The sequence below is a fragment of the Filicampus tigris genome, chromosome 9, assembly GCF_054856515.1.
Source record: "Filicampus tigris isolate MCC_2025a chromosome 9, RoL_Ftig_1.0, whole genome shotgun sequence".
Taxonomy (NCBI): domain Eukaryota; kingdom Metazoa; phylum Chordata; class Actinopteri; order Syngnathiformes; family Syngnathidae; genus Filicampus; species Filicampus tigris.
This window is the reverse complement of record NC_141225.1, coordinates 1,052,501-1,079,307: the sequence shown is the minus strand read 5'-3', so window position 1 is coordinate 1,079,307 and position 26,807 is coordinate 1,052,501. Positions and strand designations below refer to the sequence as shown.

The 26,807-nt window shown below is 40.1% G+C and overlaps 1 protein-coding gene and 1 long non-coding RNA gene across 2 annotated transcripts in view; one reads left to right on the top strand and one right to left on the bottom strand.

Moving 5' to 3' along the window:
* nucks1a (nuclear casein kinase and cyclin-dependent kinase substrate 1a) overlaps positions 1-26,807 on the top strand; it is a 77,287-nt gene that overhangs the window by 12,964 nt on the left and 37,516 nt on the right. The window contains exons 2-3 of the mRNA XM_086040437.1: positions 14,404-14,453; positions 20,985-21,075. Of these exons, the coding sequence (XP_085896563.1) occupies positions 14,404-14,453; positions 20,985-21,075 (141 nt within the window). The remainder of the gene's footprint in view (positions 1-14,403; positions 14,454-20,984; positions 21,076-26,807) is intronic.
* LOC147141610 (uncharacterized) overlaps positions 301-26,807 on the bottom strand; it is a 26,537-nt gene continuing 30 nt past the window's right edge. The window contains exons 1-2 of the long non-coding RNA XR_015088108.1: positions 26,700-26,807; positions 301-659 (exon numbers count right to left, since the gene is read on the bottom strand). The exon at positions 26,700-26,807 is cut by the window's right edge and continues 30 nt beyond it. This is a non-coding gene — a long non-coding RNA (uncharacterized LOC147141610). The remainder of the gene's footprint in view (positions 660-26,699) is intronic.

Below are 26,807 nucleotides of genomic sequence, written 5' to 3'. Positions count from 1 at the left end.
TGTGGAACATGCATTTGATAGGCTGAAGGGTAGGTGGCGATGCTTGTTAAAACGGAATGACTGCCACCTGGCCAAAGTTAAATCTATGGTCTTAACATGTTGTGTATTACACAATTTGTGTGAACAGCATGGGGATGATTTCTTGGGAGAATGGGCTGACACCACTATTGTCCTGCAGCATCCTGATGGGGCTCAATGCCCGTGCAGCTATTATGCAGTTCTTAAATACACCAATGTAAAGGATTAGACATATTTTGTTTGCATTATTTGTTTTTCCTAAATAAATAAAAAAATACAATGTGCTTTGCAAGTTTTTATTTCTATTAAAAAAAGTTAAATATTTAAATTAAAAAACACAAATTTATTTATCACATCCAGAAAGCCCAAATTAAAGTCACGCTATTGTATTCTGGTCTCGTTCAGAATTTCCCGCTCCAGTTGTGCATTTTTCTAATTGTTCTTGATGGTCTCCTAGAAGAGGAGGAGCTCCTGCCTTCTGGTCTCCTGGAAGAGGAGGAGCTCCTGCCTTCTGGTCTCCTGAAGAGACTGGAACTCCTGCCTGTGCATGTTGATTTCCTCCATAAACATGGCCTGGCTCATTTCCTCCATGCGCTCCAATGCATCAGTGAATAGGGTGTCTCTGTCCCGCTTCCGCTTACCTATAGGCATATGAATGCACAATGAATAACAGTAAATAATTTGCAACCACTGCTATATAACATAAAACACAATTTTGCGAAGTCTGATTTTATTGGTCATTTACCGGGACGGGCAAGAACTGCAGGAGACGCCGAACGGGACGGAGTGTAGCGGTTGGGGGGGGGGAGCAATACTCTCTCTTGGTGCTCAGCTTGATTAATACATAGGCCGATGCAGAGGCGTGTGGAACAAGATGCGTGATACTTGCCACGTTTAAACGACTAGTAAAATACAAAATGTTTAATAAATCGTAGACGGTTAAACGACTAGTCGGGCACATCCCTACTATCAATACATCATAAATACTTTGGGAGACTTGGAAACATTCTACATGGTCGGTGATAAATAAAAGACTTATTTAATCGATCTATGACCATTTAGGTGAGTTTAAAGGGACGGTGAGGGCGGGATGGCGATGTTTTCACTAACAAGTTCATTTTATATATTTTTTTGATCAGGAAAATGAAAAGATTTGTCATTTTTCTATTTTATCAATACATTTGGGAGAAATTAGGAAATAAGCGACTCCATGAATAATGCCTCTTGTTAAGAGGAAAATGGCCGCGCCCCCTACCGTTCTATCCTTGTTCAGTCAGGGTCACTGGTGTCACCGATTACAAACTCTCCATTGGAAATCATTGTACTTTCATTGCTTATAACGTCCAATAGCGGTGATCACTTGGCACCAAAATTTATGTGGACATCCTTACTAATGACCACATCCACATATCAAAAGGATTAACCTCTCCATGGCTGATTTATATGAGAATCAGGAAATGTGGAAGTGAGCAGAGCTACATAGATTTATGCTGGGACGAGCGCACACTGCTTCTTTGCTAAAAAAAACAAAAAAAACACTGCTTGTTTGCTGATCACAGTTAGGACGGGCGAGGCCTTTAACACCAGTCAGGATATTTACAGAGACTGAAGTGGGAATGAGTGGACGTGCACATTTATTTGGTTTAGGAATGCCCCCAGTTTTTCGACCGACAACACGAACACGCCGTCCAATGGAACGTAACAGCCGAAATGGTGCGTTCCACACTCTGTTGTGGAATCGGATGCGCACGTTCAAAAAACTCCTGGTGTTCGATGAGGTCTTACCTCACTCTGACGCCGCTTCACAACACACGCGACTGCTTGGGAGGCAACCCAACAACAACGCAGGCTCATGATCACCTCAACACGCTGCGCGGACAGTAAGGAGCTAATGTTGTTGTGCTAACGCCTTTTGTTTTAATGGCCTGAAGTTACTTGTTGCTATTAGCTGTACCGTTATTCTACTGTTCGCCGGGGAGGGAAGAGGGGTGGGGAAATACGAGTTTAGCGTCGCTAAATGTCAGAAATATAACCAGTCGGGGTTCGTGTGCGCATTCATTCTCTTGTCCGCTTCAGCTTGTGAAAGTGGAGGAGCAATCGCCACGGTATTTTTTGATTTTGTGGAGTTGATCATGATGAGATCACATTTTGTCAATAAATCCAAGCTATTGTGCAGAACACTTTTATACTTTCACAGGTTGAAGTGGACAAGAGTAGTAATGTGCATTTGCATTTTGGTAGCGGTTGTTCAGTTTTAGACTGCAAAACTGACAAAGCGAGCAATATTACCAGGCTTGACTCCCTCCCGTGACGTAGACTGCTGAGACCGAAAACATAACATAAGCCACGCCCCAAAAGGGGGCGGGGCAATTTGTCGTAAATCTAATCACAAAAAACAAGACCTTAAATCCCCACAGGTTGTTGTTTAATGTAACGTAAGCATACCGTTCAGCCTGTTGTTGTCTCTATTTTTATTTTATTTTAAATTGTTAGTATTTGAAATGACATGTCTGTTCTTAAATTAATAAATTTCCTCCAAAAGTGCGACTTGTACTCCAGAGCAACTTATAGTCCGGAAAATACGGTAAATGATAACATTTATAAATATAGCTCTGAATAAAGACCATAAAACAAACAAATCACAAGTATTGTTGGCTGCAAATACGCAGGGAAAAGGAACTAAAAGTGTTTTGTTGCTTTATAGGAAAAAAAATATATACATATATTTAGAAAACCAAAGATGTTGAAATTCAGTAATATTTAAAAAATTAAATACGGGTGTGGAGGGCTAATTCTTTTTCATAAATCCGTTAAAACCTTCAATACAGAAATACTGACCGAAATGAAAACAGTTTGGTACACTTCAGTATTGTAAACTGTTAGTGCAACGCAGCATAGTGTATAGTTTTGGCTTCCATTTTAAAATGCACTACACATTTACAGCTAAAAAAGGCCACAGTATCGCCTTCAATTTCAATTACAGTAAGTATTCTCTAGTAAGGAATCATATTTGCAATGTCCAATCTTTCCTTATAACACAATTTCCTTATGTGGGAAACGACTACGATACATGTCCTGTATAAACGTGCAAGTATGTTAACAGAATACATGTGTAACAAGTTAACAACACAAGCAATATAATAATAATACACATTTTATTAAACAAAAACTGCACTATAAAGTACAGGTATATGAACAAAATACAGTACAGTATAACAAACATGGTCCAAATACTGTTGAAAAAATATACTGTAACACCAATGCAGTACAATACTGTACTTAACTAGCGTAAACTGTACTGTATTTTAATGTTGATTTTTCTCAGAATTAGGAAAAAAATTGTCTATTTTGAGTTGTTGTGTTGGCTTCATTCTTTGCTGTATGAAAATGTTTGTCTCCGTGTCATACAGTTTTGTTGCTAATTGCAAGTAACTGTCCCGTTGATCATCACTGATGTCTGGAGCAGCAACACGTGACAGAGGAGAGATTGCCTTTCTACGTTACGATAAACTTATAATTCACCCTCGTACTAGCACGCCAAGACAGCAGCAACATGTCCAATATTAACAATGCCAACGCTGAGTGACTATTTGAACATCATGTCTGAGCAATCAATCTAACACCAAAGAATGGCAAATCCACATACAGTAGAAATACATTTAAGAATTTCTGAATATGTTGAACATAAAACTTTTGCTCCTGAAAATAATCTAGATCCAGATAACCATTTCTATACAAAAACTAATATTGGATGTGAGTATTATACCGATGGTCAGTTAAAAATGGACAATGCTCTCTCAATTATACATTTAAACAGCAGAAGCCTCTATAAAGATTTCACCAAAATTAAAAAATATTTGAGTAGTATAAAGAAATTTCAAATAATAGCCATATCTGAAACGTGGCTTGATGATGAAAAAAATAAGCAATATGCAAATGGAGGATACGAATTGTTCACAATGAATAGAAAGAATAGGAGAGGTGACGGTGTCGCAATCTATGTTAACAAAACTCTGAGATGTAATATAATTGAAGGTTTGACTTATTCTATGGAAAATATTATGGAGTGTTTAACTATTGAGATTCGCATTAAAAAAAATCATCCAACATAATCATAAGCTGTGTCTATCGAACACCAGGATCATGCCTTGACACTTTCAATAAAAAATTAGCGGACATGTTTAGCGATTCTAATGATAAAAAACTGTGACTATTTTGTGGGGACCTAAATGTTAATGTATTAAATCCAAATGGCCACCAGAAAACAATTGACTTTATTAACACAGTGTACAGCAATTGTCTTCTTTCGGTAATTATAAAACCTAGTAGAATAACTATAGATACAGCCACACTAATAGATAATATATTTGTTAATAAAATTGACTATGAAATGGTCTACTTCTAAATGATATAAGTGATCACTTGCCTGTCTTTGCAATTATTCAAAATTATTTCAACAAAAAATAAAACAAGTAATTTATAGATCAGAAACACGACTTAGAACCGAACGTACTATTTCTACCTTAAAAATGGACCTAGAAAATCAAAATTGGGCAGAGATTTACTCGAAGGAAGACCCTAATCTTGCGTACCAAGCATTTCTGTCAATTTTAACTTCCCTATACGATAAACATTGTCCATTAAAAACAGTAACCAGGAAGCGTCAAAGCTTGAGTAAACCATGGATGACACAGTGCATACTGAATGCATGTAAAAAGAAAAACCTGCTATACAAACGTTTTTTAAATTTAAAAACAAAAGATGCTCTACTTAAGTATAAAAAATATAGAAATAAATTAGTAAACATCATGAACTAGCAAGAGACAATATTATCAAGCACTATTAGAACAGAAGAGGAGTAACACACAAGAAACATGGAGAATATTAAATCATATAAGAAATGGCTTTAAAAAATACAACCATTCAGAATATTTTATAAAGAATAATATCGTCATTGATAAGGTAACAGATATAATTAATGCATTTAATGAATATTTTATTCATGTTGCGAGTGAACTAGCTAAAGAAATTCCAGAGTCAAATAAAAATAAATATGAAATAGATAAATGTATACAGAATGATGTCCCTAAATGCTGTAAATGACATATAAAATATTGTTAAAACACTAAAAAAGAAAAAGTCCACTGACTGTTTTAATATTGATATGGCAATAATTAAAAGTATTATAAAACATGTTGTGCAACCTTTGACATATATTTGTAACCTGTCATTTAAAACTGGTGTCTTCCCATCAAAAATGAAAACAGCAAAAGTTGTTACGATTTATAAGAGTGGAGAGAAACGCTTATTTACTAATTATAGACCAATATCGTTACTACCACAATTTTCAAAAATTCTGGAAAAACTATGTTCACATAGACTTGACCATCTCATTACAAAATACAATATTTTAAGCGAAAACCAGTATGGTTTTAGAGAAAAAAGGACCACAACTATGGCAGTAATGGAACTTGTGGAAGAAATCGCAACCAGTATAGATAAAAAAGAATTTACTGTTGGTGTTTTCATTGACCTAAAAAAGGCTTTTGATACAATAGATCACAATATATTAATGGAAAAATTTAAGTGGTATGGTATAAGAGGTTTGGCAAAAAAATGGGTTCAAATCTATCTAAATGACAGGACACAGTATGTACAGTTTAACAATTTAAAATCAAACAAGTTGAAGATAACTCATGGGGTCCCTCAAGGGTCAGTGCTTGGCCCTAAACTATTTATACTCTATATTAATGATATCTGCTGTGTTTGTAAAGTTTTAAAAAAAAGTTCTATATGCTGATGATACAACTTTGTATTGCTCTGGAGAAAACCTTGAGCAGCTTCTGGAGACTGTGGAAAAAGAATTCAATTAAATGTATTAAAAAACTGGTTTGACACTAATAAATTATCTCTGAATTTAAACAAAACTAAGTGTCTAATCTTAAGTCCCAAACAAATTAAACAAAAAGTCAAAATTATCATAAATTTTATTGAAATAGATAGGGATGGGAATTTCGACTAATTTGCCCGCCGACTAGTCTCAAATTTTATTTGCGACTAGTCAACTAGTCTATAAGGACGAAAACTTGAATTTTAATACGTATTTGAATTCAAAGTTTAAAATGCATGGCCTGGTCGCATACTGTATACGACATTGACGAGCCTAAGATGCGCTCCGCGCAGGCAGCAGGGGGATCGAATCTGCAAAGTTGTTTTGAGTAACACTATTGACTTTATATTTTACTTTAATTTAATCCCACTTGAAACGTGAAGCATAAAGTGGACCTTTATGGCGATCGTAGTAATTCAGCCACGGCTCAGATCGATTCATTTTTTACGCACGGTTATGATGTGACATCATCGTTAGTGATGTCGCCATGAAATGAGATAATAAAGCCTCGCCTCATAATTTCCCCCAAATACTGTATTTATTTCTACCTGCTACCTAATCGCTTGAATGCCCCGACATGCTGGACCAAATTTACTTCCGCAAACACGTCGGGTATGACGTCGTCTCTTCCTCGCAGGCGGGCCACTTTGACGACGCATGTGTTCATACAGCAGACAAGACAGAGGTCGCATTTTTAATGTAATATGAACGCTTACACAAAAAATAGGATTTTTTAGGGGAGGAGGGACCAATTCTCTCTCTTGGTGCTCATCATGTTAACAGAGACCGAGGCAGAGGTGTGGAACAAGATGCGTGATACTTAATGCCGCATTAAACCGACTAGTAAAATACAAAACGTTTAATAAATCGCAGACGGTTAAACGACTAGTCGCGCACATCCCGAGAAATAGAAAGAGTATATGAAACTAAATTTCTTGGAGTTATTGTACATGAAAAATTATGTTGGGAATCACACATAGAAAATGTTAAAAGAAAATGTTCAAAAACTATAGGTATTCTTTATAAAACCAAGGATATCCTAAATAAGGCATCTTTATGTATATTATATTGCTCATTATTACTGCCATACCTGACATACGGTGTGGGTCACACTTATTATACAAACACTCAGTCTATCTTTAAGATACAAAAAAGAGCCATACGAATTATTAACCACTCATCTTATATAGAACTAACAAATCTATTATTTATCAAGTTAAATACTCTCAATTTCCATGACTTGAATTTAAAACAGCACAAATAATATATAAAACCTACAATAATCAACCTTGCCACAGTATCCAGAAGCTGTTCAAAATCAGAGAAGGTTGTTATAGGTTAAGGGGCACAAGCGTCTTTAAAAATTCAAGGACAAGAACAAACATAAAGCAAATGTGTGTTTCTTCAAAAGGTGTGAATTTATGGAATAATTATGATATACAACTGAAAAGTTGGGAATCATTTTCAGTATTTAAAAGGTTTATAAATCAAGTATAGACACAGGAAATGAAAGTGAAACTCTTAATTAACTGTCTTTAGTTTTTGGTTTATGAATATGATTATCTATACACGTGTATAATAGGGGCATGTCTGTTTATATTTATACATTTGTTTTTTGTTTCTATTTATAGCGTTTACTTTGTATATATGTAAAATAAGCGTTTTTAGTTTAGTTTTTAGTTATGGGTTATGCTCAGTTATATGTGTTTATGTATTTATGAAGAACCCACCTTAGTATATTAATAGAATATGATTTCTAATATTTTATAGTGAACAAGGGGTAGGACTTGACAAGTTTTTTATTTTTTCCTACTCCCCTTGAACATATAAACTGTACTGAATTAAGATAAGTACTGACCCTTTATTTTGATTTGTTTGTTTTGTTTTTTGTTTTCTTTGTGTTTTTCATGTTGTGTTTATATGTTCAATAAATCAATCAATCATTATTGGTGATTCTTGTGCATACAAAAGGAAACGTTCATTTACGCCACTGTACTTCATCCCTCGAGCCGCAAGCAATTTCCTCTGAGCAGGCAAACTGCTGGAATCGCACAGAGCCAGAATCGATTCCTTGTTTTTCTCGTAGATTTGAGTTTTTCCGACTCCAAGTGTATCCTGGATGTTTTTTACTTTGTGTCCAGCTTTGCTTAATCGGATGCATTTCACTCTCTCTTCCACGGTCATTACCGTTCTTCTTCGTTTGGACGCCATGAGCTACAGACGAAAATGTAAATTAATACATTTTAAATCTTTTGCAATTCCAGCAAAACGCATGCCAAAGAAGTAACTTACATGTCATCGTTTTGGATCCGATGATGGCGGAGCAGTCAAAGTTTGTTCCTTAGTGGGAACTGCTTGAATTTGCGCAACTGTGGGCTTCACTATGGGTTCCGGATACAATACCAGAACTTCGTTGTAAGGAATTGATCGTTAACTTAATATAGTAGTAGAAAATTTAGTGCATATGTTTTTTTTCTGAGTGAGGGAATTTCCGTTTGATCTAATGATGGCGGAGCGGTCAAAGTTTTTCCATAATATAGAGCGGGGACTGCTTGAGTTTGCGCTCACTGCGGGCTTCACTATTTGTTCTGGATACCGGAACTTTCGTTGTCAGGAATCGATCGTTAATGTAATATGGGAGTAGAAAATTTAATGCATACGTTGTTTTTCCGGGTGAGGGAATTGTTGTTTGACAGAGGTCCGTAGGTGGGAATACTTACTGTACTCAATCATTTATAAACATGTCAGGAATGTTGGTACAAGCTGCGAAGTTTAATACAAGTTAAATGTACTTTCATCTTAATTAGGGCCCGAGCAGCGAACCCGCTGCGATGTCCCTATTGTTTTTGTAAGGATTATTAGGGCCCGAGCAGCGACTGCTGCGAGGTCCTTATTGTTTTTGTAGAAATTATTATTAGGGCCCGAGCAGCGAAAGCTGCAAGGTCCCTATTGTTTTTGTAGAAATTATTATTATTATTATTATTATTAGGGCCCGAGCAGCAACCGCTGCAAGGTCCCTATTGTTTTTGTAGAAATTATTATTAGGGCCCGAGCAGCGATCGCTGCAAGGTCCCGATTGTTTTTGTAGAAATTATTATTATTATTATTATTATTATTATTATTATTATTATTATTATTATTATTATTATTAGGGCCCGAGCAGTGACCGCTGCGAGGTCCCTGTTTTTTTTGTAGAAATTATTATTATTTTTTTTTTTGTTGTTGTTATTTTTCCGTCAAAATGATCACATTTTTGAACCCCTAAACTTGCACGAAAACTCACCAAACTTTGCAGTCTCATTGGGCCTGGGGAAAAATTTAGTATTTTAAAGTCGCCGTAAACGATACAAAAGAAATGGCTCTGTTGCGCCAACTAGAGTAGGAAAACAAAATAGAATTCCAACCTGTTTGACCTAGGCCTACGGAAATTGGCAGGCACGTGTAGCACCCCGAGGCGTACAAAAAAGTCCATTACAGCCATAGTCTAAAGTGTACAGGAAGTGAGCTATGAATTTTTGAATGTCCAATTTTGGATCATTTTTGCACGTTTACAGGGCGCATACTTTTGCACCCATGTCCCGGAGGATTATTCCAATTGACTTCAAACTTCGGATTTATCATCTTAAGACCTGGGGAAAACACTGGGAATTTTTTTTTGAGTTTTTGATAAATATATGACGGGGTACTGGCATCAAATTTGGCGTACATTTTTTCCTTTGCCATACAGGAGAAAAACCTTAATAACTCCCCTGCACATGCTCAAAAAAATCCCAAACTTCACCTGTACGTAAAGAGTCGCGACCTGAAGACATCTATATAATCATATTCTATTATACATATAGCGCCACCTAGTGGCGACAAAAATTGTCATTTTTTTACATTTCTATTTACTGCACGAAGCCTGTTGAACGAATCCAACTGAAAATTTGTCAGAAAGGCCTCAAGACATTGATCTTGCTCTACGCCGAATATCGTGACTTTTCGGTGAAGGGCGTGGCCTTGACGGTGCCGCAAAATCTGTTTATTCAACGTGACAATAAATACAGTTTTAACTTGACTCAGATCATCAAAATTTCTCGAAAATTTTCATATTTGATGATAGCCAAGAGTTGAAGACATCTACAAACTTATTTTTCATCGTAGTGGTAGCGCCACCTACTGGCTGAAGGAAGTACATGTTTTTTTCTTTGATCTTTTTCTCCTCGCAGCTTAACCGGGTCGACCTCAGAATTGCTGGGAAGACTCTGTAGACCTTCCTGATGTTAAAATACGATATTTGTGATTTTTTGGGAAAAGCTGTTGCCGTGGCAACAAGCAGTTCGCGAAAAAAAACAACACTCATTTAGAGGGTCTGAACGTGCTCGGAATCTCACAAAACTTTGCACATACATCAGGCCTGATGAAATTATCAATATTTTTTTATTTTTTTATGCAGTTTGTAAGAAATGGCATTTCACACATTTGATGAGAGTCTACACCTGAAGACATCTACAAAGTAACTTTTCATCATAGTAGGAGCGCCACCTACTGGCTAAATGAAGTACATGTTGTATGTTTTTCATGTTTTTCTCCTGGCAGATTAGCCAGATCTCCTTCATATTTGCTCGGAAGAGTGTTTAGTCCTTCATGATGTTAAAACACGAAGTTTGACATTTTTTGCAAAAAAGCTGTCGCCATGGTAATGCCCAGTTTGCCAATAAAACAATGCTGATTTTGAGAATGTAAACATGCACGAAAACTCATGAAACTTACACACATAGAAGGCCTGGTAAATTAATCAATAATTAATTATTCAACTGTGCAATCTTTAAAAGATGACTCGCTACTGCCCCCTAGAATATTTTTAAAAAGCGGCCCCGTTTGTATGCTTCACTTACATCTACGAAAATTTGGTAGTATATGAAACAGGAAGAGACCTACCTACAAAAAAGCCTCTTGGAGCCATACGATAAACCCAAGGGAGTCCGCCATTTTGAATTTAGTTTCAGTTTTGGACTCACCTTGACTACAAAAGCTGCTGTAACTTCATTCACGTGATAATTTTGATTTTTTCAGTTCCGATGTGCAAGCATCCCGACGTGCCGGTACTCCAACATCGCTAGGGCTGCGAGGGCTCTTTATAACTTGCAGCTCTAGTTTGGGTTTGTTTTTGCTTAAAACAACCACTAAAAATTGGTAGTTTTGTACAAAACAACCCCCAAAAAATGTAGCTGTTTTGTACAAAGCAACGCAAGAAGGTGGGTCAAATTGACCCAATTACTGGATCGGTCCATTTTTGACTCCAAATTGTGTTATTTTTAACCCAACTGTTTTTAGGATGTGTGAGCTTTCACACAACATTGCAGTAAATATCATATTGTGACATCAATACTGTGATAATACCAAACCGTGAGCTCTTGATATTGTTACAGCAGGTTTGTCTGATGAAAATGTAATTTGGCCCTTGTCAGGATTGTGAGGGAAAACTTTCTCTTTTACACAAAGTGAGCAATATGGTGTGTGTGTGTGAAGGGCTTGTTTGAACGTGGTGATGGAACAGATTACATTCGACAATCAAGGTACCAAGTGTATGTGTATGGCTGTGGCTCTTTGCGTTAACAGTCAAAATTTTGGCTCTTTGCCTTTGAGTGGTTGGCCACCCCTGGTTTAGACCCTCCAGAATTTCGCCAAGTTGCAATCGCAATTATTAACGCAAAATCAAGAAAATCCTGTGAAATCGCACTTTCCCGCAACATTGTTTAAACACCGTAACTTTCCTGCAACAACTATGTTTTAAAAATGAACATTTCACATAAGTTTGGGGGTTATTTTGCTTGAAATGGCGCCATTCTGGAAATAGAAGGGTGTCTGAAATCACGAAGAAGAAGATCCCTACGTCACATCCTGCTTCATACGATGGGGGACGTTGACGGCAGAGAGCAGAGAAAACGCAAAGCACCCATACCAACTAAAAACACAGCAAAGGACCGTGTAAACCAGTATCCGGACCTGCACGAAAACGGGTAAACTATGTAGTTCTAAATTAGTGTAATAATTGATTATAAAATAAAGTCATCCATCGACGAGCACTTCACGACTTTATTGTTCCAATTACACGTGAAAAGTTTTGAAAGAAACATCCACTCTCTACAAATCCTCCCGGAGGCGATGGAAGCAAATGAATTAAGGTGAGAAACTTAGTTATATAAAATGTGTATGTGAATAACGTATATTAAGCCTAGAGTTGGGCAATATGCTGATGTAAATCAATCATTAAACATGTCTTTAAATGAGTCGAAGTTTAGTCATCTGGCAAATTTGTAATATGTGCAAAATTATCAACTGAAGTATCACAAATTCCCTAGTGTACAAAATGTTACATGTGCTCAAAATCATACTTTATTATAATTACACTAAAAATGGTTGTAAATGTACTACTGTATTGCATGTTTTCACTTGATCCTAACAAAATTCACAAATTGTTTTAAAATTTTGATATATTGCCCACCTGTAGTTTTTTCACAGTACAGGCTGATGATGTGATATTACATTTTATCAAGGTTGGGGAAAAAAAGTCTGAGTGCTAAAGTTTTCACTATCTTGTCAGATCTGTGAAGCTATCAACATCCTACTGTCAGTTAGTGACCACCAAGCTATGAGAAGATCCCTGAGAGAGAAAGTCATCAGTGGAGGAGCTGGTTATCATCAGCTTAAAAAAATATGTAGCTGCAGTCTACCAGAAAGAAGCACTGGGGAGCCGCATTGAAAAAAGACTGTTGCCATCATATTTGATTCAACTCCAGATGCTGACAGATGTGTGCTAAATATACCTTTTCAATAAAGAATATACACATTTGTAAATGTCTGTTGCTTTTTCAAACATCTTTTGTAAAAATCCACTTAAAATTTGTCTAAAAGGTTTGCTTGATTGTAAACGAGGTTTTGAGCAAAAAAAATTTTTAAAAAATCAACTTATCGTAACTATTATTGCCACTATTAGGAAAATTGCCAGTGAAATCAGTCATTTTTTACCGCAGCAATCCTAAAAAATGCCTGCGAAATCCTGGAGGGACTAGTGGTTTCAAGCGCCTTCCTGAACAGATATGCTGTATAGAGAATGGATGGATATATTCATAGTTAATTTATCTTTCATACTCTTCAAAGAAAAAAAACTGCTTTTGGCTCAATATCCACGCTTTACTTTGACAGATGCACATTTAAATTTTTTTCTGGCAAATAAAAAATAGAAAGAGTTATTGTATCAATCTTCCTTGAATCATAATGTTGTAAACTGCACAGTGTTTTTATATTGTCTGATATATTTATTTTTAAATTTATTTTTATCATTGTTGTTTTTGTTTGAAAAATATGCATTGTAATTGGTTGTTCATTTAAATGACTCTGAATATTTTGGGGTTCGATGATAGTTTTGAATTAAAATTTACCTTCACCTATTGGTTGGCGATGGCAAAAATATCGATAATAATATCAAAAATAAATCACGATCATGATTTTATTATGATTCTTTTTTTTTTTACTTCGTTTTTTTAAACCAATATGCAAATTTTTTACCATTTTCCTCACGTTAAACATATAAAACATTTAAAATGTATATAAAACCCTAAAAGAAAAAAAAAGACATTTTAAGCCAGATAAGCTTTTTGAACAGGTTTTAATTTGAATAGTGCCAATTTTTATCAAAATGTGCAGTGAATGTAAACATAAAATGCAACGTAATGTAAACATAAAAACAACTCATAACGCGGGTCTAATACTTTTAAGAGTCCTTTAAACTCCTCGTTTTCCATTGTTTTAATGGGAATCATGTCTTCAGCAAGGTAATAAGTCACTGCCTCATTTACTTCTTTACACTGCTTGCTTTTTTTTTTCATATGGAGTGCCCTTGTTGAATGACTGCGTTACTGTGGGTTGTGTTAGCTTGTAGCTAGTGGCTGCCTCTGGCTACCATGTGTCTGATCTCCGTTTGCTTTGGGTGTCGGCGTAGTTTTTTGGGTGCTGTCTCCTCAAGTGGTTAAACAGCTTTGACGTGTTGCCATCTGACGTCCGAACCGACTCTCTGCAAACTTTATTACTGATTTGCGCTTTCTCCTCCGAGGAAAAGCCAAACTAAATCGACACTGTGGATGTGGAGTTTCTTTTCGGGACCAGCTTTGCTTCGTGGTGACTTTCCGCAATAGCTTCCCGCTATTACAAACAAAGGCGGGGGAGTGTCACGTACGGTGCACTGTGCGTGCTGTGATTGGTTGGTCGGGCATGCGTCAGCGGCTTTGAGCCGCCACATAGCTAAACTGTATAGAATGTACCCTGTAGACGATCAAACGATCCTTCGGCTTTATGAAATCGTCAACACGTTAAAGTCCTTAATGATCTAATATTGTCATATCGCCCACCCCTGCCTTCACCTATACCTTTGTCCAGGACCCAAACTAAATAAGACAAGACTGTTGTCAAAGGTGCAGAGCAAAGTAAATAGTTTTTTCTTCACCTCTTTGCAGGAACAGAAAAGTGGTGAACTACTCACAATTCAACGAGTCTGACGATGCAGGTAAGAGTTTTTGTTTTAGTCTATTACTACTACCACTAGAATTCTTCATGGATGGCAGTGTTGGCGGATGGCGGCAGTGTTTTAACTAGTTTAATGTTTTGTGTCAAGCAGCAATATATCACTTTTTAAAAGGTGCTCTAAACTCCTGTTCCATTTCCTATAGCACCATGTTTTTATTTATCAGAGCTGGGCATTTTGCAAAATTTTGCTTATCTGTCATTTGTCTCTTGTCCAGCGGCCAGGCTACTCGTCCGTCATTCGTCAGTCCGTAATTTTTCACGACATACTGAATGAATTGGAATTGTCAGTCCGCCGTTTAAGTCCGTCAGAAGTTAGTTGGTCCTTCAGTCGGCCATCACACCCCCCCCCCCCAAAAAAAAAACGTCAGAAAAACGGGCGTCCGCCACTGACGGACGCAGTTAGTAACGATTAGACTGACGGATAAAAAAACCTTTCCGCCATTCGTCAGCCCGTCTATTTTAAAAGATATCCCATCGATCCTTAGCAAAACGGACTGATGGACCGGTCCGTCAGTCTGGTGGAATGCCCACCTCTGGTATTTATTTATTTATAAAACAGAATGTGACTTCTTGGTTTATCCAAATAGCCTTCTATGTTGTAGACCAGTGGTTCATAACGGCACTGGGCCTCACAAATGTATAGGGGAAATTGAAAAAAATATATTTTCTTAACATGTTGTAGCTGAGTATGATGATGAGGAATGTTTGGTGGTTCATGGCGTATGTCCCATATATGTCAGAGAATGTTTTTTTATCAGCCGGACAGGACTGTTCATCAACCACCCATCCCCTTTGTCAATGGATGGTTGTCGGCCGCAAAGGCTGCAATTTTACTTGTCATTTCTGTATAGAGAACGGAGCGGAAGGGTAGGGGGACAGAGTAGAGGCTGGAAGGGGGGGGGGGAGTTCACAGAACTCAAAGCTAATGCTGCCACGCTAGCTTTCACTGTGGTTTACGTCTCACGATACATTGAGGCGAGTATTTAATGTGCTTGATTTTCACCTTGCAAGGTTAACTCATTCAGTGCCAGACGATGTTCTCAAATGGGAAGCACCGATCCCAGCCTTTTCTGACCTTTTTGACTCATTTTTTAAGGCCTACAAAAAATGTTGTTCTGTAGCTACAGTATATAAACATGGAACGTATCAAAAGAAAGGTTTGATCCTTTTCTTTCATCAGAAAAAAAGTGTGTTTCTACCCTTTACCATTCTGCAGTGGACATTGGTAAGTTTCTTGAAAAGATAAGATAAGAATGCCTTTATTGATCCCACAGTGGGGAAATTTTCATTGTTACAGTAGCAAAGATATAGGTCACACAGGGGCGGCGGCATAGTGTGGCCATTAATGTATAACATTGACGGCAAACATTTAGAATCAAACCTATGTAGATATACGCAGTAACATGTGTATATACACATGTGTATACACACCAACCTACATCTACATAAAAAATATGAGGAACACTCATTTCGGCCTGTACATAGTACAGAGGAAAAAATACTCTAAGTGACAGTGCTGCAGTGCTGTAGTGAAATGTAAGGAACAGCATTGGATAAAAATAAAACTAGACTAACAGTAGTGGGGAATGTTGAGTATTGCACGGTATTACAGTAGTGGGGAATATTGGGTATTGCACGATATGAGCTCAGGTGCAGGACTGCACAATTGCACTAATGACCGCCAGTTTGTAGAGACTACACAATGTTCTTGTTAAAGAGTCTGACAGCAGCAGGCAAGAAGGAACGGCGGAATCTCTCCTTTGCACAGCGAGGGTGTAACAGTCTGTCACTGAAGGTGCTGTGGAGTGCTGTTAGGGTGCCCTGGAGGGGGTGGTCCGGGTTGCCCAGCATTGATGACAGCTTGGCCAACATCCTCCTGTCCCCCACCGAGTCCACAGAGTCCAGGGAGCAGCCCAGGACAGAGCCGGCCCTCTTGACCAGTTTGTCAAGCCACTTCTTGTCCCGGGCCGAGACGCCGCCTGCCCAGGTGACCACTCCCTGGAAGATGACCGATGCAACCACCGAGTCATAAAAGTTCCCGAGGAGTGTCCCCTGAACCCCAAAAGACCTCAGTCTCCTGAGTAGGAAGAGTCTGCTCTGACTCTTCCTATAGAGGGCGTCTGTGTTGTCGCACCAGTCCAGTTTATTGTTCAGATGAACACCCAGGTACTTGTAAGTTGAGACTCTCTCAACATCTGTTCCCCGGATATTCACTGGTGCAGGTGAAGAGTGCTGGCGCCTACCGAAATCCACCACCATTTCTTTGGATTTCCCCGCATTGATCAGGAGGCGGTTCTGCTGGCACCAGTCCACAAAACCCTGAGTAAGTTCTCTGTACTCCCGATCATCTCCGCCTGTGATGAGGCCGACAATCGCAGAGTCGTCAGAGAACTTCTGCAGGTGACAGGTAGGGGTGTTGTAGTTGAAGTCCGAGGTGTAGAGGGTGAACAGGAAGGGAGCCAAGACAGTTCCCTGTGGGGCTCCCGTGCTGCAGAGGAGCACGTCAGACACACAGTCCTGTGTCCTCACATACTGTGGCCGGTTTGTGAGGTAGTCCTGGATCCGCCCGCTCCAGCTTGTCTCCCAGTAGGATGGGCTGGATGGTGTTGAAAGCACTGGAGAAATCAAAGAACATGATCCTCACAGTGCTCCCCGCCTTCTCCAGGTGGGAGAGTGAAGTGTGGAGGAGGTAGATGATGGCATCATCCACACTGATGCCAGGCTGGTATGCGAACTGGAGTGGGTCCATTGAGGAGCTCACCAGGGGGCGCAGGTGGACAAGGACCAGTCTCTCCAGGGTCTTCATCAGGTGAGACGTCAGCGCCACTGGTCTGAAGCTGTTGAGCTCCTTCGGGCGGGGGGTCTTTGGCACCGGGACCAGGCAGGATGTTTTCCATAGCTGGGGGACCCTGCCCAGCTTCAGGCTCAGGTTGAACATGTGCTGGACAATTCCACACAGCTGGTCTGCGCAGGATTTGAGGAGCTGGGGACTGATGCCATCTGGACCGGCTGCCTTCCTCGCCTTCATCTTCTTCAGCTGGTTCCTCACCTGAGATGTTGTGAAGGCCAAGGCTGGACAGGAAGGAGTGGTGGCTATCTGGAGTAGCTGGGAGCTGGAGACTGTGGAGAAAAGAGGGGAGGGGGTGACACGCCCAGCAGGAGGAGTAGGTGGAGACTGCAGCAGGAGAGACTGAGTGGAGGCAGGCATCTGATCGAACCTATTGAAAAAGAGATTCAGCTCATTTGCCCACTGCAGGTCCCCCCCAGTCCGGGTCTTGGGTTGTCCGTGGCCTGAGATGGTCTTCAGGCCCCTCCAGACCCCCCTGGCGTTATTCTGCAGCAGCTGCTCCTCCATCCTCTTCCTGTAGGACCTTTTCCCCTCTCTGATCCTCCTCCTCAGCTGGCGCTGCACAGTCCTCCGCTCCTCTATGTTGCCTGACGCAAAAGCCCTCCTCTTCTCCTTCAGGAGAGCTTTTATGTCTGGTGAGATCCAGGGTTTGTTGTTGGAGAAACACCTTACTGTCCTGGTGGGTATTGTGTTCTCCATGCAGAAATTTATATAGTCTGTAACAGTGTCCGTAAGACTATTAATGTCTTCCCCGTGAGCATTGCTGAATACTTCCCACACAGTTGTGCTGAAGCAGTCCTTTAAGGCCTCCTCGGCCTCTCCAGACCATCTCTGAACCGTGCGGGTCACAGCTGGCTGCCTGCGGACCAGAGGTTTGTACACAGACTGGAGAGCCACCAGGTTGTGATCAGCTTTGCCCAGCGGGGGGAGGGGCAGTGATGTGTATGCCTCCTTGGTGTTGGCATAGAAAAGGTCCAGTGTTTTATTGTCTCTGGTGTGGCAGGTGACATACTGTGTGAATGAAGGCAGAGAGGAGGAAGGGGAGGCATGATTGAAGTCACCAGAGATGAGTACCAGGGCATTTGGGTGCTGTGTTTGTAGCGTGCTCACTGCTGCAGTCAAGGCATCACAGGCTGTGTCGCTGCTGGCAGCTGGTGGGACGTAGACGGTCACCGCGATCACGTGACTAAATTCTCGCGGGATGTAGAATGGCCTCATGCCAACAGCTAGCAGCTCAATATCCCTGCTGCAAAGCTGCTCCTTAATCGTGATGTGCCCAGGATTACACCATCTATCGTTCACAAACACAGCCAGCCCTCCTCCTTTCCTCTTTCCAATCTCCAGCGTCCTGTCCGCGCGTATGATTTGGAAGCCGTCCAATTCTACGACCGCGTTCGGCGTTAGCGTTGTTAGCCACGACTCCGTGAATAGCATCAGGCTAGCCTCCCGGAAGTCCCTCTCGTGCCGGGTAAGCGCCGCTAGCCTCAACTGCTTTATGGGGGTCGCCCAAATGGAATCAGATTGTTAAAAGGGGACGACAACGTGGCTATGTGTATGCTGGTGCCAAATCCTGGGCACGCATAGCCACCTCGGGGCAGGAGAAGAAATCCTGGATGGCTATTGTGGGCGCGGGTGCTGTTGGTAACATCAAAACTGATAAGAATAACAGGCAGAGGTGTACCATGCTTGCCATGTACCATGGCGTGCATGTATTCTGTAAATTCATCCATCCATCCATTATCGATACCGCTTATCCTCACAAGGGTCGCAATGAGTGCTGGAGCCTATCCCAGCTGTCTTCGGGCAGTAGGCGGGGGACACCCTGAATTGGTTGCCAGCCAATCGCAGGGCACACAGAGACAAACATCTGCACTCACAATCACACTTGGGTGCAATTTAGAGTGTCCAATCAACCTACCAAGCATGTTTTTGGAATGTGGGAGGAAACCGGAGTTCCCGGAGAAAACCCACGCATGCACGGGGAGAACATGCAAACTCCACACAGGGAGGCCAGAGCCGGGATCGAACCCACGACGTCTGAACTGAGAGACGGACGTGCTAACCAGTTACCACGTGCCGCTTCTGTAAATTCAATTGACTCTTTTACAGAAAACATACTTTAAGAGTTCCAAAAGGAATGACTATTATCACATTAAAGCATTCATTTCTTAAAACTAGAGCCACAATTTTAAAATACACCTCCGGCCATGATTATTGGGGCCAACCTACGATTGTTGGGAGGCGAGATTTGGGGCTAAAATCAGGCCAATTATCCTGCTGTGTGAACCGGGGTTTAAGGTAAACACTCAGTGCCATAGGCTAACCTAGAACTAAGTTGACATTTATTGTATATTTGTATTATGTTTAGTCATCTGATTTTGTTGTCATTGGTAACATCTAGGTGGACTTAAAAACATAAAAAAAACTAAGGAGAGAGAGACATGCATTAAAAACAGAAGTTTGTAGCCTATTATAATAGGCTTAGGTCCATCTGATAAAAGATATTTAGGGCCAGAGCAGCAACTGCTGCGAGGTCCCTATTGTTGTTGCCTATTGTTCATGCCTACCGGGGTACCATTTTTTCTTGTTTCACAAATTTTCCCAAATTTTACATTTTGCACCCCAAAAAAACCCATTCATTTCCAATGGCACATTCAACATTTCACATTTACAGCATTCCAATTTAAAATTCACAAGATTCAACTCATTCAACTATCATTGGTTACGCTTTTCAGCAATTCCTTCTTCCCAAAAATTCAATTTATTCACCCTTAAAAAAAGCCACAAAAAATTCACCATTCATTCCCAATAGCAAAATTCAACTATTCACCATATATTTACATTGTGATTCTCAATAAAAGGATCAGGTAAGAGGGGGACAACAGAGATCTGACCCAAATTGCTGTCGTTCATCTCTCCTGGCCAGTAAAACTCATCCTTGGGTGTCCGTGTTGTTTTGTCTTCATATTTCAGACTCGTTTTGGTAAGACTCCAGTCACAATGGAGGCGGGTTTCTCCTCTAACAATAATAGCAGTCACCATAAATAAATTGAAAAATATACAGATATTCCATTTGATCAGAATCGTTATCGGCCGATCTCACTCATGCATGATCAGTATCAGTGTCATAAAACCTGATCGGAACATCCCTAATACGTAAATACGTACATACGTACATACATACATACAGTGGTTACGGAAAGTATTCAGACCCCTTGAAATGTTTCACTTTCTGTGTCATTTCAGCCATTTGCCAAAATCAAAAAAAGTTCATTTTATTTCTCATTAATGTATACTCAGCATCCCATCGTGACAGAAAAATCCGAAATGTAGAAATGTTTTCAAATTTATTAAAAAAGAAAAACTGATATATTATATGGTCATAAGCATTCACACCCTGACACATTTTATTGAGTAGAAGCACCCTTTTGAGCTAGTACAGCCATGAGTCTTCTTGGGAAGGATGCAACCAGTTATGCGTAATGCGTATTGTTCAGGGGGCCGAGACAAAGGTGAAGGCAGTATCGTGGTTTGTGGATCCCTGATTTAACTTGTGTGTGTGAATGTGAGTGCGCGACCCTAGTGAGCATAAGCGCCATACATAGATGGATGGATCGTCTAATTTACATGGATGTTGAACTTAGAACACCTGTTTCTTTGTAGATGAGGAGTATGGTGACTCTAAACCCAAGAAGGTGCGTACTGCACACCGTGAGCTGAAGCACAAGAGCTCCAAGAATTCACAGGATGAAAGGTAAGTACTAATTGGGGCTGGTAAATGTTTTCGTGGGCTGCTTTAGTGCATGTGTATGCAATATACACCGCCCTCCACTCCTTTGGTCCTCACCGAGATCAGACGAGCTTGGGCGTTTTCATTGTAGTATGGCCACAGGCCATATGTTGAGTGTGCAGTCCACAAGTCAATTTATTGTGTATGTAAGGCAAAGTCGGCACCAACCGCATGCCAGGCACACCTTAACGAGGGCCCCAGCATCAACTGTGATTAGGGGTCCGCGGTATAAACGGTATATTCATTTTTCAATATAAGGTATGAATTTCCCTGAAGATAGAGATTTGGACCCTACCGGCCTATTGCGGTAATGCATGTTAATAGGGTTGGGCGATATGGGCCAAAAAAAAAAAAACAAATCTCTTTTTTTTTTTTTTTTTTTTTTTCAAAAAACTCGATAACAATAATTTGACGATATTCTACAAAAAATACTTTAAATTTGCACTTGCTTCACAGACCAGTTGTGGATAGACAGCGTTTGTGAACATTTTGTTTAAATTGCTAAATACAGCTTCTGCAAAACATAATGATATTCTACGACAATACTCAACAATAAAGAACAAAAAATTATGTATAGACTTACATTGATTTTTGGGAATATTTATGTCATTTAAATGTCTCTGATGTTATTCCATAATGATGTGACATTTTGAGCTGCAGTAAGTACTGGAGTACCGCTGCCAACTACTAGAGGAATCAGAATGAGAAAAAGGTGTTAACTAAAGCAATTAGAATGTGAAAAAATGTATTTGATATGTGACGTCATGACAACACCCATTCTCAAAGTGCATTTTGCCACTCATTCATTGCTCTGTCATGTAGACTTGTGACTTTATTCATGTTTGGGTCTATCCTGGCGTCACACTAATAAACCGCTGTAATTTGTGCAACATGCCTCGGGAATACAGGCTAGTTATAAATGATGCAGACTACAAGTGTGTAAACTGAATGTTAAGCGCTCATCCAGGATGTCACGTTTGACTTGCTCGCTAAAGTGTGTTTGCGTTCGTGCATGCCTTTTTATTTTTTTTTTTATTTGTTCAACTTGGTGACTGTTTTTTGAGTGTGTATGTGTGTGTCTAAGCTTTTCTGTAGCGTGCTTGCGCGGTCGACAAGTTTTCCTCGTAATCCATATGGCTCGTGATGTAACAGAATTGCTCTTCACGGTGACCGTCTTGGCACATCTAACAATGTTATTCCCACCGACGTCAGTCTTGTCAAACCCAAATCATTTACAGACTACGGACGAAGTGGACTCGCGCCCCGCTATGAATCGCAGCTCCTCCATGTTTGAAACAGCTTATGCAGTGTGGACAGAGTCACGTGACCGGGTCCTGCCCGCTGATTTGGCAAATGATTATCATTTCCTCCTCCTCTGCCGCTAATGCACCCTGATTTTCAGCATTTCCTCATACTTTGCGGCCATCGACTGACTCGAGTCGTTATGCTTTTAGAGGCTGTATTAATACTTGATACTTGATGTAAAATTACACATCGTGAAAGCAAGATTGACGATGATATCAATGACGATACAGTATATCGCGCACCTCTACAGGTTAATTACATCTTTGCATCTCTCTTCGTCCTCGCTACTCAGTGTGATAAATATGTCCAAAATGTATGGCCAGCACCAAGAGAAAGTGAGGAAAAAGTCCCCAGTGAAATAAAGTACGTTTGCAATATTGTGTTCTCGAAGAAGTGAGCAATTGTTGACAACATTTTGACTAATTTGTATAATAGAAAACTGCTAAAAGTTATGGATCATCCATATTAGAGAAATCACTGAAAGTGAAGTCATTACGCCAGAATCACCTCACTTTTTTTTCATTTTTCGAATGCTTTGTTGCACACTGGTTTGCGGAGCCTCCGCTACTGTTATGAATTACGGGTGGGTAGCTAACGTCTCTAACCATGATGCGGAGCCATAGATGTTCAGCTTTCCTTTGCATACAGTGTCAACTTAGCAGAAGCCACTAATCATCACCTCCATGACAATTAAAAAGCAACAGTTCTGTAAGAAGTGTTATCACGAAGGAAGGACGGTAAGAGCAAGTTGGCAAAGCGGTGATAATTGCTAAACTAAGCATGTAGTCACGAAACACAGAAATAAGTGCTTGGGTGTACTTGTCAGTACACTTGTCACATACAGGTCTGACTGTAACCACTTTGCAAAAACCTTTTAGACCCAGATAGGAGAAATGTACAGTGGAATCTCGAGTTACGAATGCTCCTTTTTTATGTACTTGAGTTACAAAGTTTTTGTAGGAAAATTACCTCTTTTTGCGTACTATTTTCGATGTACAAACGGTCCTGGCATGGACAAGCATATGGATTTATGTTGTAATTCATTTGCCAACATGCATAACGCATTGCTGTGTTGTGAAAACTAGTGATATTCCTTCACAAATGAAAACGGAAGCTGTTGCATATTTAGGCAGAAGCTCCACCTTGCATTCATGATTGTCCAATCACAAGTTGCCGTTGTAATTGTGATTTCCGAAAATAATTTAATTTTCAACCCAAAAAATCTATTTAAAGTGTATTTATTCATATGTAGCGTTCATTTTTAATTAATACATTCACACAATCACAGATGCCAAAAGTGGCTATGTTGAATGAATGCGGAAGACGTGTGTTGACAGAAACATTGAACTTTTCCCAAAGACGCAAATAAGCCTCTAAACAATAAGAATGGACCTTAAGAAAAGGGAAATTACTAAAAGGTTATCCCTAACCCTTTTTGGAAGTTGAAACAATTGTAAGGAAAATTTTTCCATTGAAATTGATGGAAATGCAATTAATCCGTTCCAGCCCCTAAATTATTATATTTACATCTTATAATATCTAAATAGTTTTTTTCAACTTTTAATTGGTGTGCGTTGTTTAAAATAAATACAGTACAACATAAAAATAAGGAAAATATACTTCACTATGAAGAAATAACACATTAAACAAACAAGTGCTTATTGTGCTTTAAGTTTAAGCGAGGAGGGCGAGGAGGACAGCTCCTCCTTGAAGAGTCTCCTTCCAAAATGGCTTAACAATCCCCTTTTTTATTTCTTCAATTGAAAATATGCTCCAATATAGGGGTGGGCGATATGGCGATATTAGATCATTAAGGACTTTAACGTGTTGACGATCTCATAAAGCTGAAAGATTGTTTGATTGTCTACAGGGCACATTCTATACAGTTTAGCTTTATAGGCCTAGATAGACCAAAACGACGTTGACCAACAGTGACAGACACTTACCCCCTGCGGTGTTGCGCCGGCTGTCGGCACGTCACGCTTGAAAAATACACCGCAACGTCCGACAGCGACGCTTACCATTAAAGTACCTTCTGCACATGCATAAGATGTAATACCCTTCCATATCATCGGTGGCGGTTGCTATCATTTCTCATGGTTTGAAAAATCCAACCGGAAAGCTGTTGGCCATGGGCGGATTATAAAAAGGTAAACAATGGATTCAGCTATGTTATTCGCTCACGATGAACTCCCACGCGAAGTAAACCATCACGTTCTTGACACGGTATTGCGAAATACTTAAATTGTCAACCCTCGCTCTTGTACTTGTAAGAAGATTAAGGCAGCGAAGGCGTGCTCACTGTTTATCTGCATTTGTTACGTCCCGTTGGTGCTCCAAGCGCTGATTTGCTAGCTAACAGCCAATCAGAGTGACCAAATGTCACGACTGGCGACGCAGAGTCAACATGCGTAAACGCCGCCCAGGCGCTTACTGATGAGTTACGACACTACGATGGTGGCCGCTGCACCAATCAGACGGCGCATTCAGACGCCACGATGCTTCACGACCTCCGACGTCGGTTTGGTCTATCTAGGCTTTTCGGCGGCTCAGAGCTGCTGACGCATACCCGACCAACCAATTGCAGCACGCACACTGACCCGTACGTGACACTCCCCGCCTCCCTGTTTGTTTATATAGCGGAAAGTCACCACGAAGCAGAGTTGGTCCCAAAAAGAAACTCCACATCCACAGTGTCGATTTAGTTTAGCTTTTCCTTGGAGGAGAAAGCGCAAACCAGTTGTTTGCAACGTTTTCAGAGACTCGATTCGGACGTCAGATGGCAACACGACAAACCTGTTTAATCACTCGCGGAGACAGCACCCAGTAAACTACGCCGACAGCCAAAGCAAACGGAGATCAGATAAATACTGTACATATCTAGACGTGACTCAAACGTTTTGACTCATTAATCAGAAATCTAGCTGTCCTCAGACTGCACACAACCTGCTCCCGTGGGGAGCCGAGTTTTGTGTCTTTTTTTACTTAATTTATTTTAATTTAAGAGACATCCGTATCATTCAGTTCAACATTTGTACCACGTTAATCAGAAATGTAGACGAGAATTGTGATTCAAAGAAGCGTGTGCGCGCATGTGTGTATAAGCAGAAGTTCCGTCTCCACACACGACACAACGGCTTTCTATTTTCTGCCGCGCAGGTGTCATAGGCTTTTATGGGGGGTTTTGGAACGTTTACATCCAACCCTAACCTTTAAATCATTCTGATGTTGCTGGGGGGTGCTACGCGTAGTCTGCCGTCTGCCACAACGCTGTCATCGGCAACTGCAAATACCCTCGTATTGAAACACTTTACGGCGACGCCGTCGTGACTTTAGAAAGCGTTGCCAATAGGAGAGGGCTCTGCCAAGCGATTTACTGCTATTTTGGCTGACTTATTTACAAGTCATGGCATGAGGACAATGGAGGAAGCCTTGATAAATAGTGTGTTTACTGTATTAACACTAGGGATAGACTGATATGCTTTTTTCAGGGCCGATACCGATTATTAGTAGTCAAGGAGGCCGAAAGCCGATATTTATTTGTAGAAAAAAGGGGTAAAATGGTGTCAAATTTTTGAAAAATAAAAATTCCAACACTTGCTTTTAAGCCCATGTTTATTAAACAACCTTAGTGATTTACAAGATGTTAAAGGATTTCTAGATCTTAAAAAATAAACAACTTTGTTTTAAGTCTCACAAAAAAGTGCAGGGAGCTCCCAGGCTCAGCTGCATGTCTTATAGTTCAATGAAAACAAACATCTCCTTACAGTAAATAGTTTTCTAAAAATCAACTATAACTGAAATGTTTATCTTACACACATCGTTGTTTTAAAGTTCAAAAACATAAACGTGCATCCTCAACGCTGCTACTAGCCAGAAAAATAAGCATGTTTCCAAGACCGGACTTTCACATGCAGTATTTTGCCGTCAATTTTTGCATCATGTACAGCACTAGGAGCGGTGGTTGTTTAAAAGTGCTCTCTCAATAAAGTTGAGTTGAGCTCTTCATTACGTGGCTTACACATAGACACGCACACACTGGCACTAACTCACGTCTTATTTTTATCACCATTTCCCTATATTATCAGCAACATCTCTCAGGAGCCATGTCGTTCACAAAGCAAATAAACTGTTGTGACATTGGGGAAGTGGTTAGCTTGAGCCGCAGGGCAGTTTACTGTGGTGAGCAGAACTGCCCCTTGTGTTTATATAACATAGAATGTTACATGTGAGTTATAGTAGACTGGCATTTACTAATATTTTGGCGAAGTCGTTTGCATTACCTTGAACTACTCACTTGACATCTGCCGTCGTGTACTGTATGTGGCTCCTCCAGGAGACAGAGAGAGAGCGAGCAGGGAGCACAGGCAGTTTTACGCTGATTGGCTGTT